Source organism: Trifolium pratense, linkage group LG3 (assembly GCF_020283565.1).
Source record: "Trifolium pratense cultivar HEN17-A07 linkage group LG3, ARS_RC_1.1, whole genome shotgun sequence".
In the NCBI taxonomy this organism is placed as follows: domain Eukaryota; kingdom Viridiplantae; phylum Streptophyta; class Magnoliopsida; order Fabales; family Fabaceae; genus Trifolium; species Trifolium pratense.
This window is the reverse complement of record NC_060061.1, coordinates 29423298-29437118: the sequence shown is the minus strand read 5'-3', so window position 1 is coordinate 29437118 and position 13821 is coordinate 29423298. Positions and strand designations below refer to the sequence as shown.

Genomic DNA, 13821 nt, shown 5'->3' with positions numbered 1-13821 from the left:
CCAGTTAATAAAAGAAATCTTATTAATTAAGTAATTAAATTAAATTAAATTAATTAGATTAAAATCATTATTAACGTGGACGAAGGAAAGCAATGAACAGTGTAAAAAATGCTGTTACGCTTTGTTAGGTGTATAGATTTTTAAGAAACTTAAAACAATTAAAAGTCACGAGCCTGACGCGAACCATGTATCCAATTATCGAGGATACTTAGCACTTGTTCTTGTTCTCGTCCTCAACCTTTTCAACCTTATTTAGAACTCAAACCCATTTGATTTTTACCGGTTGACTTTCCTCGTCCCTTTTAATTATTTTCTTTTTCCTTGCCTTTTTCTTGGGAGTCTTTGGTGATGGTTTATTTAATGTCTCTCCTATGCCTGGATTAGGGGTGGCAAAATGGCGAGAGCCCGTCAGGCGACCCATTTTGACATGTCATTTTTTGCGGGTAGGGTTGAAGTTTTCGACTCTAAACCTTAAGTTGGTCCGCTTAAAAAATGGACAATGGTGGACGGGGCGGATTTTGCCCCCAGCCAAAACATAATGATGAAGATCGAAGATGATAACCTTCATCATGTTTTTTGAAAAAATTAGCATTTCAATTAAAAAATATTAAAATAAATAAATTTATCCACACCATAATTTTTTAATAAAAAATAAAAAAAAGAATTAATTAGTTTGTATTTATAAAGATAAAAGACTGAAATGTTGGTCCCCGTGAGTTTAGCTCGATTGGTAGGGATATTTGCACTATATGTGTCGGAGCTCGGGCTCGAACCCGTGACACTCCATTTATTCACCTTATAGGTGGATTTTTTAACCACTAGACTACTTGACAAAAAAAATATTGCAATGTTACAAAAAAAATATAAAGACCAAAATATTAAAAAAAAAAAAAAACCTTGTAAAGAGCATATAGAAAATTTTGTCTATACATATGTATAAAGAGGATAAAAAAAAGACAAAACTTACATGCATTTTCATAGATGCATTTCTTACTTTTCCTCTCACAAAAAGGTAGTTTCTTTTATTAAAAAATAATTTTTTTTTTTTTTTCAAAATGAAAAAACACAAATAACCACCTCTTTGTGAGTGGAAAAGTAAGAAATGCATGTATGGAAATGCATGTAAGTTTTGTCATAAAAAAAATTTGGTGTTGACTTTTTATAATACCAATAATACCCTTTGACTTTTTTTTAGCGAAATTTTTTTATTGACAAACTCATCGTAACATAAGGTATGTTTTTTTTTTTTTTTTAATAGCAATTTTTTTTTTATTAACAGACTCATGTATTTTTTCTTTTACATAAATTTGTATAATAAAAAATATGGATCATACAGACAAGCGCGTCTAGTACAAATTAAGGCAAACAAATTTATAAAAAAATTAAAAAATTTAGGAATAGCTACTTGTGAATTAAATTAGTTATTAGAAGAAGCCGTTAAGTTTTGGTGCGGGGGTTTTGAATAGTATGTCATATGTTCTGAGTTCGATCACAATTGATTGAAAACCAAAAAATTAAATTAGTTAGATGGGCCCGTGGCGAATTGATGACGTGCACGATGAGCGCGTGTTAGAACGCGGTATTGGGTTAGGGCATGACGGAAGCAGAAACAACTCCTTCATTCGTTCGTTCTTATCCATCCAGTTACTACAACAAAAAAAAGAAAAAAAAATCTTCTCTCTTTGTTTTCATCAATAAATTTATCATCATCAGTCATGTCCCTTCACCGCCGATCTTCAATCAGTTGATTTCTTCCTTCCTACCTTTTCATCTTCTTATTCAATCGGTAAGTTTACTTTTTTTCTCTCTCTTTTTCAATACTCGCTTTTCTCAGATCTCAAATCACGGTTTTATTATTTCCGTTTTTATGATGTTTTCAGATCGAGATAAAAAAAAATATGGAGCCCATGGATATTGTTGCAAAGTCAAAGGAAGATGCTTCGCTTCCAAAAGGTTTTTTTTTTTTTTTTAAGAAAATTGAATTGATGTTGCTAATTTGGTTACTAATGAAATATAATTGTTTTTTTTTTCAGCAACGATGACTAAAATTATTAAAGAGATGTTGCCCCCTGATGTTCGTGTTGCAAGAGATACCCAGGATTTGTTGATTGAATGTTGTGTAGGTCAGTGTTTTCAAACCCTTTTTTATATTTAGAGGATTTTGTTATCAATTTTTTTTTTAATTGTTAATTATTTTAGTTCAATTTACTTATTGATCAGTGGTAACTTTTTCTTGGTTTGTTTCAAAATCAATTTATTAATACATACCATACCAATATAGGAGTATGTATATTTTTTAAAATTTTAACAAATTGTACATATAGTCATTAGTCAGTGTCACTATAACTTTGTTTTTGTGTCATCAGTATAATTGATGAAGCCATGGTGGATTATGTTCCCGCCGCCATAGGCCAAATTCCTTATTTTATATGGCTGATTATTTGACCGGCTGTTTTAATCGTGGTCTGCAATTAATAACATTGAAAAGCATGTTTTGACTAGTGACAAATGTCAATGTTTTGGTTATGGATTATTTAAATAAATCATAAAACATAAGTGTAATATTATCAGCGTGTCGGATTTCCACACCTCGGTTTCCTGCCTATCAGATGTTTTTCGTACCTATGATTTTACACGCGTTTTTGCTAGCCATGACTAATTTGTTAGCGACACAGATGTCTTGATAGAAAACGACAGCGACACAGATGTCTTGAATCTTGATAGAAAACGACAAAAGTTGACCTAACTAGATCAAATAATCTTTAGCTGAAAATGGCTCAGAAAGTAAAATTAGTTACATTTTTTGTGCTATTTTATTTTATACCTAAATCTATACGTGTTTTTTGCTTGTATATCTCAACTTTAATGAGGCACTCCAAAAATGTATTGTTTTGGATTCAGTTTTGATAGTTAGTTTTGGTTTATAACCATAGTTTGCTCTTACTAAATTTTGTTGGCTGATCTATATCATATTATCATGCAGAGTTCATAAACCTCGTCTCATCAGAGTCAAATGAAGTATGTAACAGAGAAGAAAGAAGGACGATTGCACCTGAGCATGTATTGAAGGCTTTAGGGGTATCCATCAAATGACCAAAACCATTTAATGGCTAAATTTTCATGTGGATCCTTTACAATTTTGACTGCGTACCTTATTTGCTCTCTAAATTGGATGTTCTGTGCATTGTTGGTTAGATTAAATGTCGCACATCAGAATTCATATAGCAAAAAATATTAGTTGTGACTTGCATGCACCATAGTCTGTTCTGTTCTGTCCTTTGTTGCTTACTGTTTTCTTGTCCGTCCTAAACGCTGCCTTCTGCTCTGTGCTTCCTGAAACATGTGAGCTAATAGATTATCCCTCTTCCTGAAACCAAAGTGGTTGATTATCCCTCTTGTCCTTGGCACAGCCATGACAGATTTTTTGAAAAACGCTATAGGCAATTTGTGAAGGGATGTCTTCCATGGAGGCACCGCAGGCCACAACGGCGTGTTTATATAGCATGCCATTTGCCGTTAATAATACTGCTTCTCTGACAACAAACTATTGTTTCCTTCAATCCGTTGATAATTGATTATTGATTATAGTAATATTTTGAAAAATAATATTTATCTTAATTGCTACTACTTTATGTATGTATGTGTTTTATTTTATTGTTGCATTTGGGATTGTGTTTGGAATTTTGTAAATAGAAGGTTTTTTTTGTCTGATTTTCTTTTCAGTTCCTGAGTTAAGTGTTCCAAATAGAGCATACTTTTGTTTACTAGTGTTATAAGCATTCATGAAAATAAGATTGTTGATATTGCAACATGTCTGTTATTATATTTTATTTGTTTTTTTTATTGGTTTTCTTATATTTATATCAGGTTCTTGGATTTGGCGATTACATTGAGGAAGTTTATGCAGCATATGAACAGCACAAGACGGAGACATTGGTAAATGTTTAATGCTAACAGTCCATGTGCATGTTGAATTGCTCGAGTAATATTATACAACTTGGCATAATTTGTGTCCTGTGTGCAAGGCAACCTAAAGATGCAGAGACCTCTTGATGTGAGGTCTCGAGGATGATATCCATTGTGGATACATTGTAGGCACTAGGCAGACTTGCCTTACGTTGTTAGTGATGAGTTCCATTACTTGAATCCATGACTTACTTTAATTTTTTATGATTTATCAATATTATGAAAAATTTAAGACTGTCCTCGGTGAACCAGTTTAGTGCTTTTATCTGATCATCTTTGAATAATACTAGTGGAAGCTGAATTTCTATTTAGAACCTCTGTCTGACTAAGGGTGGTTTGTCGTAGTACTGTTTGTACCAGTCCGGGTTTCCATATAAATTGTAGGAGGACTAAATAAAACGGTATTCTGAAGGAAAATAGACTGGACAGGTCCTAATGAGCTGGGTAACCTTACCCCGTTCTCTAGGAGTTTGTATGGTCATATCAATGTTTTAGAGTTCTTAGATTGAACTTGAATGTAAATAACAACTTGCTCTGTTGTTTGTGATTTGAGATTGAAGAGTGATGGGTTTGAACACATACAGATGTTATTATTCCAATGTTTGCTGTAGTCAGAGAGACAATCCCAGAGGCAGTAGGGCACATTATTTATTAATTGGAAAAATGAATTTTGAATCAGTTAATTGCTTTTGTTTATGGATTGTCTTTGGTATGAAACTATTTTCTTATATATTGATAACCTTGCAGCAGGACAATGGAAAAGGTGCCAAGTGGAGTGGTGCAGCTGAGATGACAGAAGAACAAGCATTAGCGGAGCAGCAAAGGATGTTTGCAGAGGCACGTGCTAGAATGAATGGAGGGACCATTTCTTCCAATCAACCCGATGCTGACCAAAGTTTAGAAAACTAACTTTAGGGTCTTTATTTTCTTGAATCATAGGCAAGCATCTCTGACTCTTACCTATGGGTAATTTAGCTCGATTTTGCACAAAACTTGTTCACTACTTTGCTGGCCTATGTGGATGTGCTCCCTCATTTGTGTTCTGTTAGTGATCCATATTTGTAAGTTAATGTAATTAATTAATGGAGTTCATTCAATCCCTTGTCTATTTAGAATTGTATGTAAATTATTTCATTTAGTTGTATCTGGGACTTCTTAACAGTATCTTCTACACTGATAGCTCCTAGCTTAATTTTGTAATAGTGAATGTATGAAATTGTGACAGTCTGTTATGATCTATTATAATTATTATAACAATAACTATAATATAATGATATATTAAAAGCCATTAAGGTTTCACAAGCAGAATTTGAACAAATTGTTAATTTTCAACTATCTGTGATTGACAACATGGCATCAATGAGTCCAATGCAAGTACGTCATCTGACCCTCACTTCAATGGTTTATGAAGTCTATTGTTTTTTTTTTTTGCTGATGTTAGATTTGTGCAATTCTATAGAGACAATTATGATCTCTTGAATTATTTTGCATGTCATAGAGTTGTGAAGGATGAGCTTTTGACAGTTTAAAATACGAATTATTGAACAAAAATTTGATAATTGGGGAAATGTTAAAACTGATCTAGATCTAGATTGGTCCGGAAGCATTCAGGTTCGATGGTTTTTTGTAGAGTATATTGGGGGTATTTGAAGCTCGATTATACAGTGTTATAGGCATATCCTTATCACTAACTAATCACTTAAAAAGATTGTGGTAAACCACACTTTAAAAATAGCTAAAGCATTTTTACTCGATTAGAATGTTCTTATTATATAGTTATATTGTTTTTCTTAAGAAAGAAAGAAAGAAGAAAGGATTATATTGTTCTTGTGCACTGACTTATGACGTGCAGTAGTATATTTTATTTATTAATTTATGATTTCATGCGTCTAGCTGGTCTTGTTTTTATTGTTTAACTAGAGGATTTACATCCTTTTGACTTAGGACCTCTATTTTGGGTTAAGTTGCAAGTTTTTTGTTAACCAAATACTACTGGTAAAAAGGATGTTTGTAGCACCTTTTTTATGGGGCCAACAGAGAGGAGGTGTCAGCTCGTAGGTTGGTAAAATGTTGTCTCTGCAGCAAACATAAGCCACGATAATTCAGTAACTCTTAACCTGATGTCATTTCGACCAACCTTAGCACTACAATACAAGAATGCAGGAGGAGCATGTCCTTCTTCAATAGTGATAGCTTTGTGTTTTGTTTATTTTGGCTTCAATAGATTTTGTTAAACGCACAATCTCCTTTCCCGACCCCACAAAGAAAGTGAAATTACAAACACGTTGTCTCCTTAGATTCCTTTCTTTTTCTATTAACAATGCACTCTATCCCAGTTTACCTCTGTTTGATTTCCTTACATATACTGGTGGGGACTGCCCATTGTTCTTTTTGTCAGGATTCTCTTCCACTCACTATATACCAATTGAAAGGAATAGAATTACAACAAACAAAGAAAGAACCAATTATTAATTAGAAAAAAGACACTCTAGAGAGTAAGATTCTTTATCTCTCTGTTGTCTCTCCCATTCTTTAAACAGCAGGCTCTCCTTTGTTTTACTTTCTGATATGAATTCAGTAATGGCTAGAAGCTCAAACAACATGTCCTCTAAGAGACATTTTCATTGGACTAACAAGGTTGGAACTGAAGATGATGAAGTTCACACTTCAGAATCGTTTTCGACGCTCATTCAGAAGGAGGATAAGAAAGAAGGTGACAAGGTTGTTGATCCTGAGGTTTCATCAGTCGCTAAAGCCGCTGCACATGCAACAAGGAGGAAGCTGAGAGCAGTAGCGATTTCAAGGCTTCGCTCGGCTCTCACTGTGTTTGGCAAGAACCGATCGAGTACACCTTTTGGTCTCGGCTCTCGTGTAGTTGGCACACTCTTTGGATATAGACGTGGGCATGTACATTTTGCATTTCAGAAAGACCCAACTTCTCAAGAAGCCTTTTTTATTGAGCTTGCAACACCGATCAGTGGTTTGGTTCGTGAAATGGCTTCTGGGTCAGTAAGAATTGCTCTGGAATGTGACAAGGAGAAAGAAAAAGAAGAGACGAAAGGTTTGAGGTTGCTTGAAGAGCCTTTGTGGAGGACATATTGCAATGGCAAGAAATGTGGTTTTGCTAACAGAAGAGAATGTGGGCAAAAGGAGTGGAATATTCTCAAAGCTGTTGAGCCAATTTCAATGGGTGCTGGTGTTATACCAGGAACTGATGATGGATCAGTAGCAGGACCAGAAGGTGAACTTATGTACATGAGGGCAAAGTTTGAGAGAGTTGTTGGGTCTAGAGACTCTGAAGCTTTCTATATGATGAATCCTGATAGCAATGGTGTTCCTGAGCTCAGCATTTATTTGCTTAGAGTCTAGTAGCCTTTGCAAGTTCTGTTTATTGTACTTAGTTTTCCTTTTCTCATTTTGTTCTTGTGTAACTTGGGATTGTGGGTGGGTTATTTATTGGTATACTACTTGCTTAGTTAGCTCTTAAATCATGAACATGGAGATCTAGTCCTCTCCATGTTTGTCTTTGCTATCTTCATTTTCTTTTTACTTGAGGTATAAGTGAGTTCAAGAAATCTATATCAACAATCAGCATTCAGCAGTGCCTGCACTCAGTGATCTTGACTTGATCAAGATTTGACTGATCAAATTTGTTCTCAATTTTGTCAAAGTCACAATGTAAGCTGTTAGATAGAAATCTAACAGTATAAATGTGCTGACTACAGTGAAGGTAGGAAATTCCAAATGTATTCAGTTATGTAGGTTCACTGTTGTTTTTGTTAGAATAGGCAAGTAGGCCAAGTCATAAAGGGGGGACATAGTGGGATAAACAATACTTTCAAGCATGGTAGTGGTGAGGTGGGTCATGAAAGGTGTATATGTGTAATTTTCTTATTGCAATCCTTTAATTAATGATGAGGGACGGAGGTTAATGCAAATCATGATTGTCTACACAATTTTTATTTCAATATGTAACTTCTGGTCTACTGTGATTTATATTTTGCAAAAGTTAGATGCACTGTTATTTTGTCCAACTCAATGTAATTTCAAACAAACACGCTATTTGCCATTCCAAACAACATTCCCTTTACTCGCTATGTGCTTAATCGTGTGCCAGTTCCATTGATTCCCTATAACTCAAGTGTTGCTTAGGTTACGACTTACGACTATATTTTTAGGTTCATGTGAGCGAGCTTAAGTGGACACTTCTTTGGATTATTCCCTATATGGTTCATGCCTTGAGTTTCTAGTTTCTACGACTTGGGTTTAATATGTTTTGAGACAGACTTTAATTTGTGTTTTATAGCTTCTTTTTCAGATTAGCTCTGATACCTAGATAGTAGTACACCCTCATCAATCCCACACAAATTTAATATGTGATTTTTTTTTCAGTACACCAAAATGTTTCACATTACGTAGAAATCAAAGTTAGGAAGAGTTTATAAACATTCACTATTCATAATCACCATAGAGTCTCTTAAAGACAAAATTGTGCGGCTCACATAAAATTAAAAGTAGACAATACCTAAAAAAAATAGGGTACAATAGACATGGGTTAGAGGATGTCTAAAAGTAGCATTGTTACATCATTGTTTTTTATGCACTATAATTTGTGAAATGATCCCAATAATTCAAATGAATCCTAATCATAGGAATCATCAAAAGAGATATTTACATATGTAAAAATTAAATAAATTACATATCAGGAATTGACAACGAACCCCATCTTTTCCTCTCTTTTTCTTTGTTTATATATTGGCCATTGCTTTTTTCTTTTTGTTGACTGCTTTTCTTTTGTTTGTCTAATTCAAACATGTGCCACTATCATAAGTTTAGTAGTTTGTGCCGTTTGAGTTGAAAGTTGAAACTAATAGCTCAGTTCCCACCACCATTAACATGGAAAACCCAAAAAGAGGGTTCTTTTAGCGGCTAATTTGATCACAGTAATGAACACCCTTTTTCCCTTTCCCATTGTTTTCAGGCTTGCAATTTCTTACGGTATTTTCTAGCAACTTTAGAAACAGAATGTAGCTGAGGATATGTGGCTAATAGCCAGGTCCTAAAAGAAAATTCTCAAGATTTGTTTAACCAAAAACCTAAGGTTTTTTAATTTTTAATCATCTAGTTATCAATTTATCGTCATATATTCTTCTAATGGTATGTTTGGTTGTGCTGTGGGCTGCTGCAGACGCGCGTCTAGTGGCTATATGACCGTGAAAATGAGAAGCTAAGAATTGGTGCTTAAAACGCGCTTCTAGAGCCCTGCATACGTGAGAACAAACATAGTTAAAAAAAAAAAAGCTAAATATTGGTGCACCTAAAGTTTGCTACTGCTTAAACCATTATTTCTCCAATTAGTGCACCAAAATCCCCAAACCCACCTCTGAAAAAAGAAATACAACAAAAAAATTAGAAGTGCCAAGTGTGCATTAAGGTTGTTCAACTTTTACATTTCCCATTAATTAATTGTAGGGTCAATTTAGTCTTGATGCTTATTAGACAACCAGTTATTAGCATCTAGGATAACATACTGATTGCACCAAAAACAGAAAAAATAAAAGTATATCAACCTGGTCTGCTTCTTATCATTACGAATTTACGTTATAATTAATTAAGAAGCATATCAGGTCTGAATTATGATTTAGTATAGTTTGTGTGCACAGCTATGATATCATTGCAGTGCAAGGACTCGGGCCATATATATGATATTAAGAGCTATGCTAAGCAAACTTTTTGCACCCTGCATTTCTAAAAACCACATATGTTTGCGATAGTATACTTTTGGACGACATATTTTGTCCAAAAATGTACTTGACGGCTAAAAATTCACTTTTTTCCAAATGTTTACCACATCTAAAGTGAGATTGGGGTGCGGAAAGTTCCTCCCTATGATGAATACATACACAAGAAGGTTTCCAAGAGCAAATTGATTTCATTTGAAAACAACCAAAAACAATATTTTAATTCCTACAAACATAAAAGTATGTTTTATGCAGTGTGTCCATCTCATAATCGAACACAATAGTTGGTAAGGCTTAGGACACCTGAATGTTAATAACTTGTTATTAAAGGCTATGCCATCTCCTCTCCCCTGTTCTTGGGGAGGAATATATGCAGCCAAGAGTTGTGCTTGGATATGTGGTAACAAATTTTACTAGAAGATGAGATAATGATGCGATAACCATCATGAATACGAAGGAGTGTGAGCGAAGGAATCAGTCAAAAGGGTAAGAAGGTAGGTATAATTTATACATTAAAGAGACAGAGATAAAAAGTAATAATGTCTATAACATGAAATGAGTAATCTATAGTGTATACCATTACTATTACAAGGGGTAGGGTCATGTATAGAAAATAGTAGGTGTACACAAATCAGTTAGTGCACCGTCATAATATTCTTAGGTCTAATCCAACCAAAGATTGTCGACTGGGCCATGTGCGTGGCCCAATACTCAAATTGACCTTCTAGAGGAGAAGAGCCCAATTAGGATAAGCACGGGGCGAGCACCATGCAGAGCTAGCTATTAGCTGACTAGGCGAGTGATAACAGAAAGGAGAGAAATGTTGAATCGGCCTTAGAGGGGGAGTGCATACCATAATCAACAATAATCCCTCAACCACTCTCCCATATAGCTAGGAGTATACCGATGATTTCGGTTAGGCGAGGATTCATTCACTTTTCACAAGTACAGAAAATACTAAGACCTACGTTCAGAGAAATACCAAAAGAACACTATGGAGATAAATAAGTTAGGTGTACACAAATTAGTGAGAACATTAACATATAGACATGAAAAATAGCAATTACAATTCTCAAACAAATCCTAGACCAATTTTCATAATCCATTTTCATAGGAGTACATATTTTTGGTAACTAACAATCAATGTTATGATTTTTTTTTGAAAAACCATTGCTATGATAGAAAGCTAAATAAAATCTCTCTCCTAAACAATAAACTTGAAGAAACAACACAATTGCTAACAAATTTTGGTCTCGCTTTCTTCTATCTTAGAGAAATACCGAACCCACATTGCAGAATTGATTGGGATCATACATGTATTGGTATAAGATACATGTATCGGTATCAGATACGTATCTGACATGATTAGTACAATCTTAGAGTACCAGAGTTTTCTATGTATAGCTGTTCACATTTTCGTTCTTAACAATTTTTTAATCATTGATTAGATCTGATGGTGTACTTTCTCTTCTCCACCTGCGGACAGATTTTTTACAATTTGCTAACAATTTTTTACTACTACTTGATTAGTTCTCATAATTTAGTCAACAAAGTTCTATATTCAGTTGTGTTAACATTTATAATGCTAGTAACTAGAAAAACTTTGTGGTTTAAGCATCAATAACTTGGAACAATGTCATGTCACCATTAATTTTGGAAGAGTGTGAAATAATCGTTTCTTTGAGGGAAAGAAAATACTACTAGCAGAAGAATTATTTTAAATTTGAGGAATGAACAATTATTCAATTTCATTGATGTATTTGGGGGTTTATAACTTGATATTGCAATTCTATTGAAAATTACGAAAACCTAACAAGAGTGATAAAATTTGACCGAAGAAATTAAGAAGACGCGTAGATTAGGATAGTACACGATTGATCTTCCCTTTATGTTGAGACATGAGAATCGAGTTGATTGATCTGGTTCTGTTCACGATCTACGGCCACGACGAGGGGAATCACAAGAATGATGAAACTTATTCCGGCGATCCATGCAGCGTTGCCGGTGGTACTAAGATTGAAATTGAAATGCGTAATCTCGGCATTGCGATTGATTGAATATGAGAGATAGAGAAAAGGGTGGGTGGCGTTGCTTTTGATCATTTTCTGAATCAAAATTAGTTGTAACTAATTCAGTTACTAAGATTGTTATATCAGTTGTATTGTAACTCAACTTGTAAGTAATCTATGTAAGCATTGTTTCTTACAGTATTATTATTAAGGGGCTTTGTGTAATGTGCACTAGCTTGGTAGGTCTTGCACCATGCACAAATATTTTTTAAAAATAATAATAATAATTTTATAAATAATTTTAAATTATTTTGTACACATATTCGTATAAATATTGATCTAAATATTAGTTTAGAGTTTATTATTAATGACCGTAAGTCTCTCAATATATATTAGTTTAAATATCAGTGCAAATATTTGTTTATAGTCTAATTCTTTGGTTATACATAGTGTATTATTTTAAGTTATATACTTTAATTGTATAATAATCAACTTTAACTTTGTTTGACAAAAATACTTGAATTCATACTATTGAGTAAAATTAACGATTGTGACATATAAATATGAAATGACATAAAACAATAGGTTTAATTTTTTCAAGTAAGAAGATATGTGTAAACTTGAAATAAAAATTAATAAGTTATAAGCTAATTGAATTAGTTTATCAAAATAAACTATAAGCTAGTAAAATTTTGGGTTTATATATTTTGGTCCAAGTAGAATCTTGAGATTGAAGTGGAAGAAATAGTCACAAGAAAGGGGGGGTTTGAATTGTGACCCTTTTAAAAATTAATCCTGCAATCTACTAAATTGATCTCAAGTGTATACTTGGATAAATGTTAGTGAAATATAAAACAGCTTGTTCTGAGAATGTTCTCTGCTGCGTGAGAATTCAAAGTGAATGTAGATTAAGTGGTTTGTGTGATGTGTGTTTGCAGTAAATAAATAGTTAAAGGTAAGAGAGATTCACACACAAAAATTATACTGGTTCACCCAAATCCTGGGCTAGTCCAGTCCCCACGCCTGTGAGTTTTCCACTATGATCTCGAGATACTACCGATCTCAAATACAAATCTTCTTTGATCTAAACCACGATCAGAAAACTCTAATCCCTACAAGCTTGATCTACCTCAGCCTTACAGAGGTGTCACTCAATCAATAGTACGTATTGACTTGAGCCAATCTTCTTTTTACAAAGGGAAGTTGTTCTGGATCTAAGCTTATACACAAACTCAAAACTAGTTGAGAAGCTTATACAAAATACACTCAATAATATTGTGATTCAATAGGTTGATAGAGAGCTGGAGTGTGAGTGGTAAAATTGAGAGGCAAAGATACAACCACTTAAAAGTGGGTTATGTTGAAAAGTGGTCTCTTGAAAAATTTGCTTGTAGAAACTCAAAGGTTGTTTGAGAAGCAAATAGAAACACTCAATAAACTCAGAAGTATGATGTGAATGAAGAGCCTGAGTTTGAGTGATGAAAGAAGAGCTTTAGAACTTGTAGACAAAAACAAGTAATTGATGATTTGTAGCTTGAACTCTTGCACTTTCTCTTGGATTTGCTTGCCTTTTATAGATGCAACCTTATGTGTGAGTCTTGGCCTTTAAGTATATCAGTTAGAGGGCAAAAAAGAGTTGTTACTCAGTGCTCCACAAGCAGCAGACAACTTCTGCATATTTGACAGATTCTCTGTTCAGTCTTGGAACAGTCTTGAACTGCATTTTGCTTTGATCTACAAGAGCCAAATATGTGTGAGCTATTAGCAAGTACAAATGAGTTATTTCCTTCTTCCTTCCAATGTCAGAGGTCAGATATAGCCGTTTGGAACCTCAGTAAAAGGACTCATGACAGTTGGAGGTGGTTTTGCAAAACTGTGTGCAGGAACGTTCTTGAATCAGTCTTGAACCAGTCTTGACTGCATTAGCAAGTGTGATGAAGCTTCATCTCTATTTCCTTTGTGATGTGCAGCTGTTTACTAGCCTTAAGGACACTTCAGAAATAGGCTTAGCTTGAGAATAAAACAGCTGGAATAGTACCATGGCATGTGAGACAAAAATGTACTTGAATGACAACACCATTGAAGAATGTTCCAACATAGTCCTT

At 34.1% G+C, this 13821-nt stretch overlaps 2 protein-coding genes across 2 annotated transcripts; both read left to right on the top strand.

Moving 5' to 3' along the window:
* The first annotated feature begins 1534 nt into the window (after nt 1-1534).
* LOC123916829 (protein Dr1 homolog) lies at nt 1535-5205 on the top strand. Its single transcript, XM_045968390.1, has 6 exons — nt 1535-1786; nt 1881-1953; nt 2034-2123; nt 2984-3078; nt 3868-3936; nt 4714-5205. The coding sequence occupies exons 1-6, from the start codon at nt 1595-1597 to the stop codon at nt 4873-4875; spliced, it is 681 nt and encodes a 226-aa protein (XP_045824346.1). The 5' UTR covers nt 1535-1594; the 3' UTR covers nt 4876-5205.
* Nucleotides 5206-6310: 1105 nt separating this feature from the next.
* On the top strand, nt 6311-7934 carry LOC123916206 (protein MIZU-KUSSEI 1-like). The gene has a single exon (XM_045967602.1). It carries the CDS (start codon nt 6535-6537, stop codon nt 7333-7335), a length of 801 nt encoding a protein of 266 aa, XP_045823558.1. The 5' UTR covers nt 6311-6534; the 3' UTR covers nt 7336-7934.
* The last annotated feature ends 5887 nt before the right edge of the window (nt 7935-13821 follow it).

Excerpts from the sequence above, each read along its gene's own strand:
- LOC123916829 (XM_045968390.1), top strand. The coding sequence starts at position 1,595 with ATGACGGAAGCAGAAACAACTCCTTCATTCGTTCGTTCTTATCCATCC. Across the intron at positions 2,124-2,983 it reads GTTGATTGAATGTTGTGTAG|AGTTCATAAACCTCGTCTCA; the intron begins GTCAGTGTTTTC and ends ATTATCATGCAG. Across the intron at positions 3,937-4,713 it reads AGCACAAGACGGAGACATTG|CAGGACAATGGAAAAGGTGC; the intron begins GTAAATGTTTAA and ends ATAACCTTGCAG.
- LOC123916206 (XM_045967602.1), top strand. The coding sequence starts at position 6,535 with ATGAATTCAGTAATGGCTAGAAGCTCAAACAACATGTCCTCTAAGAGA.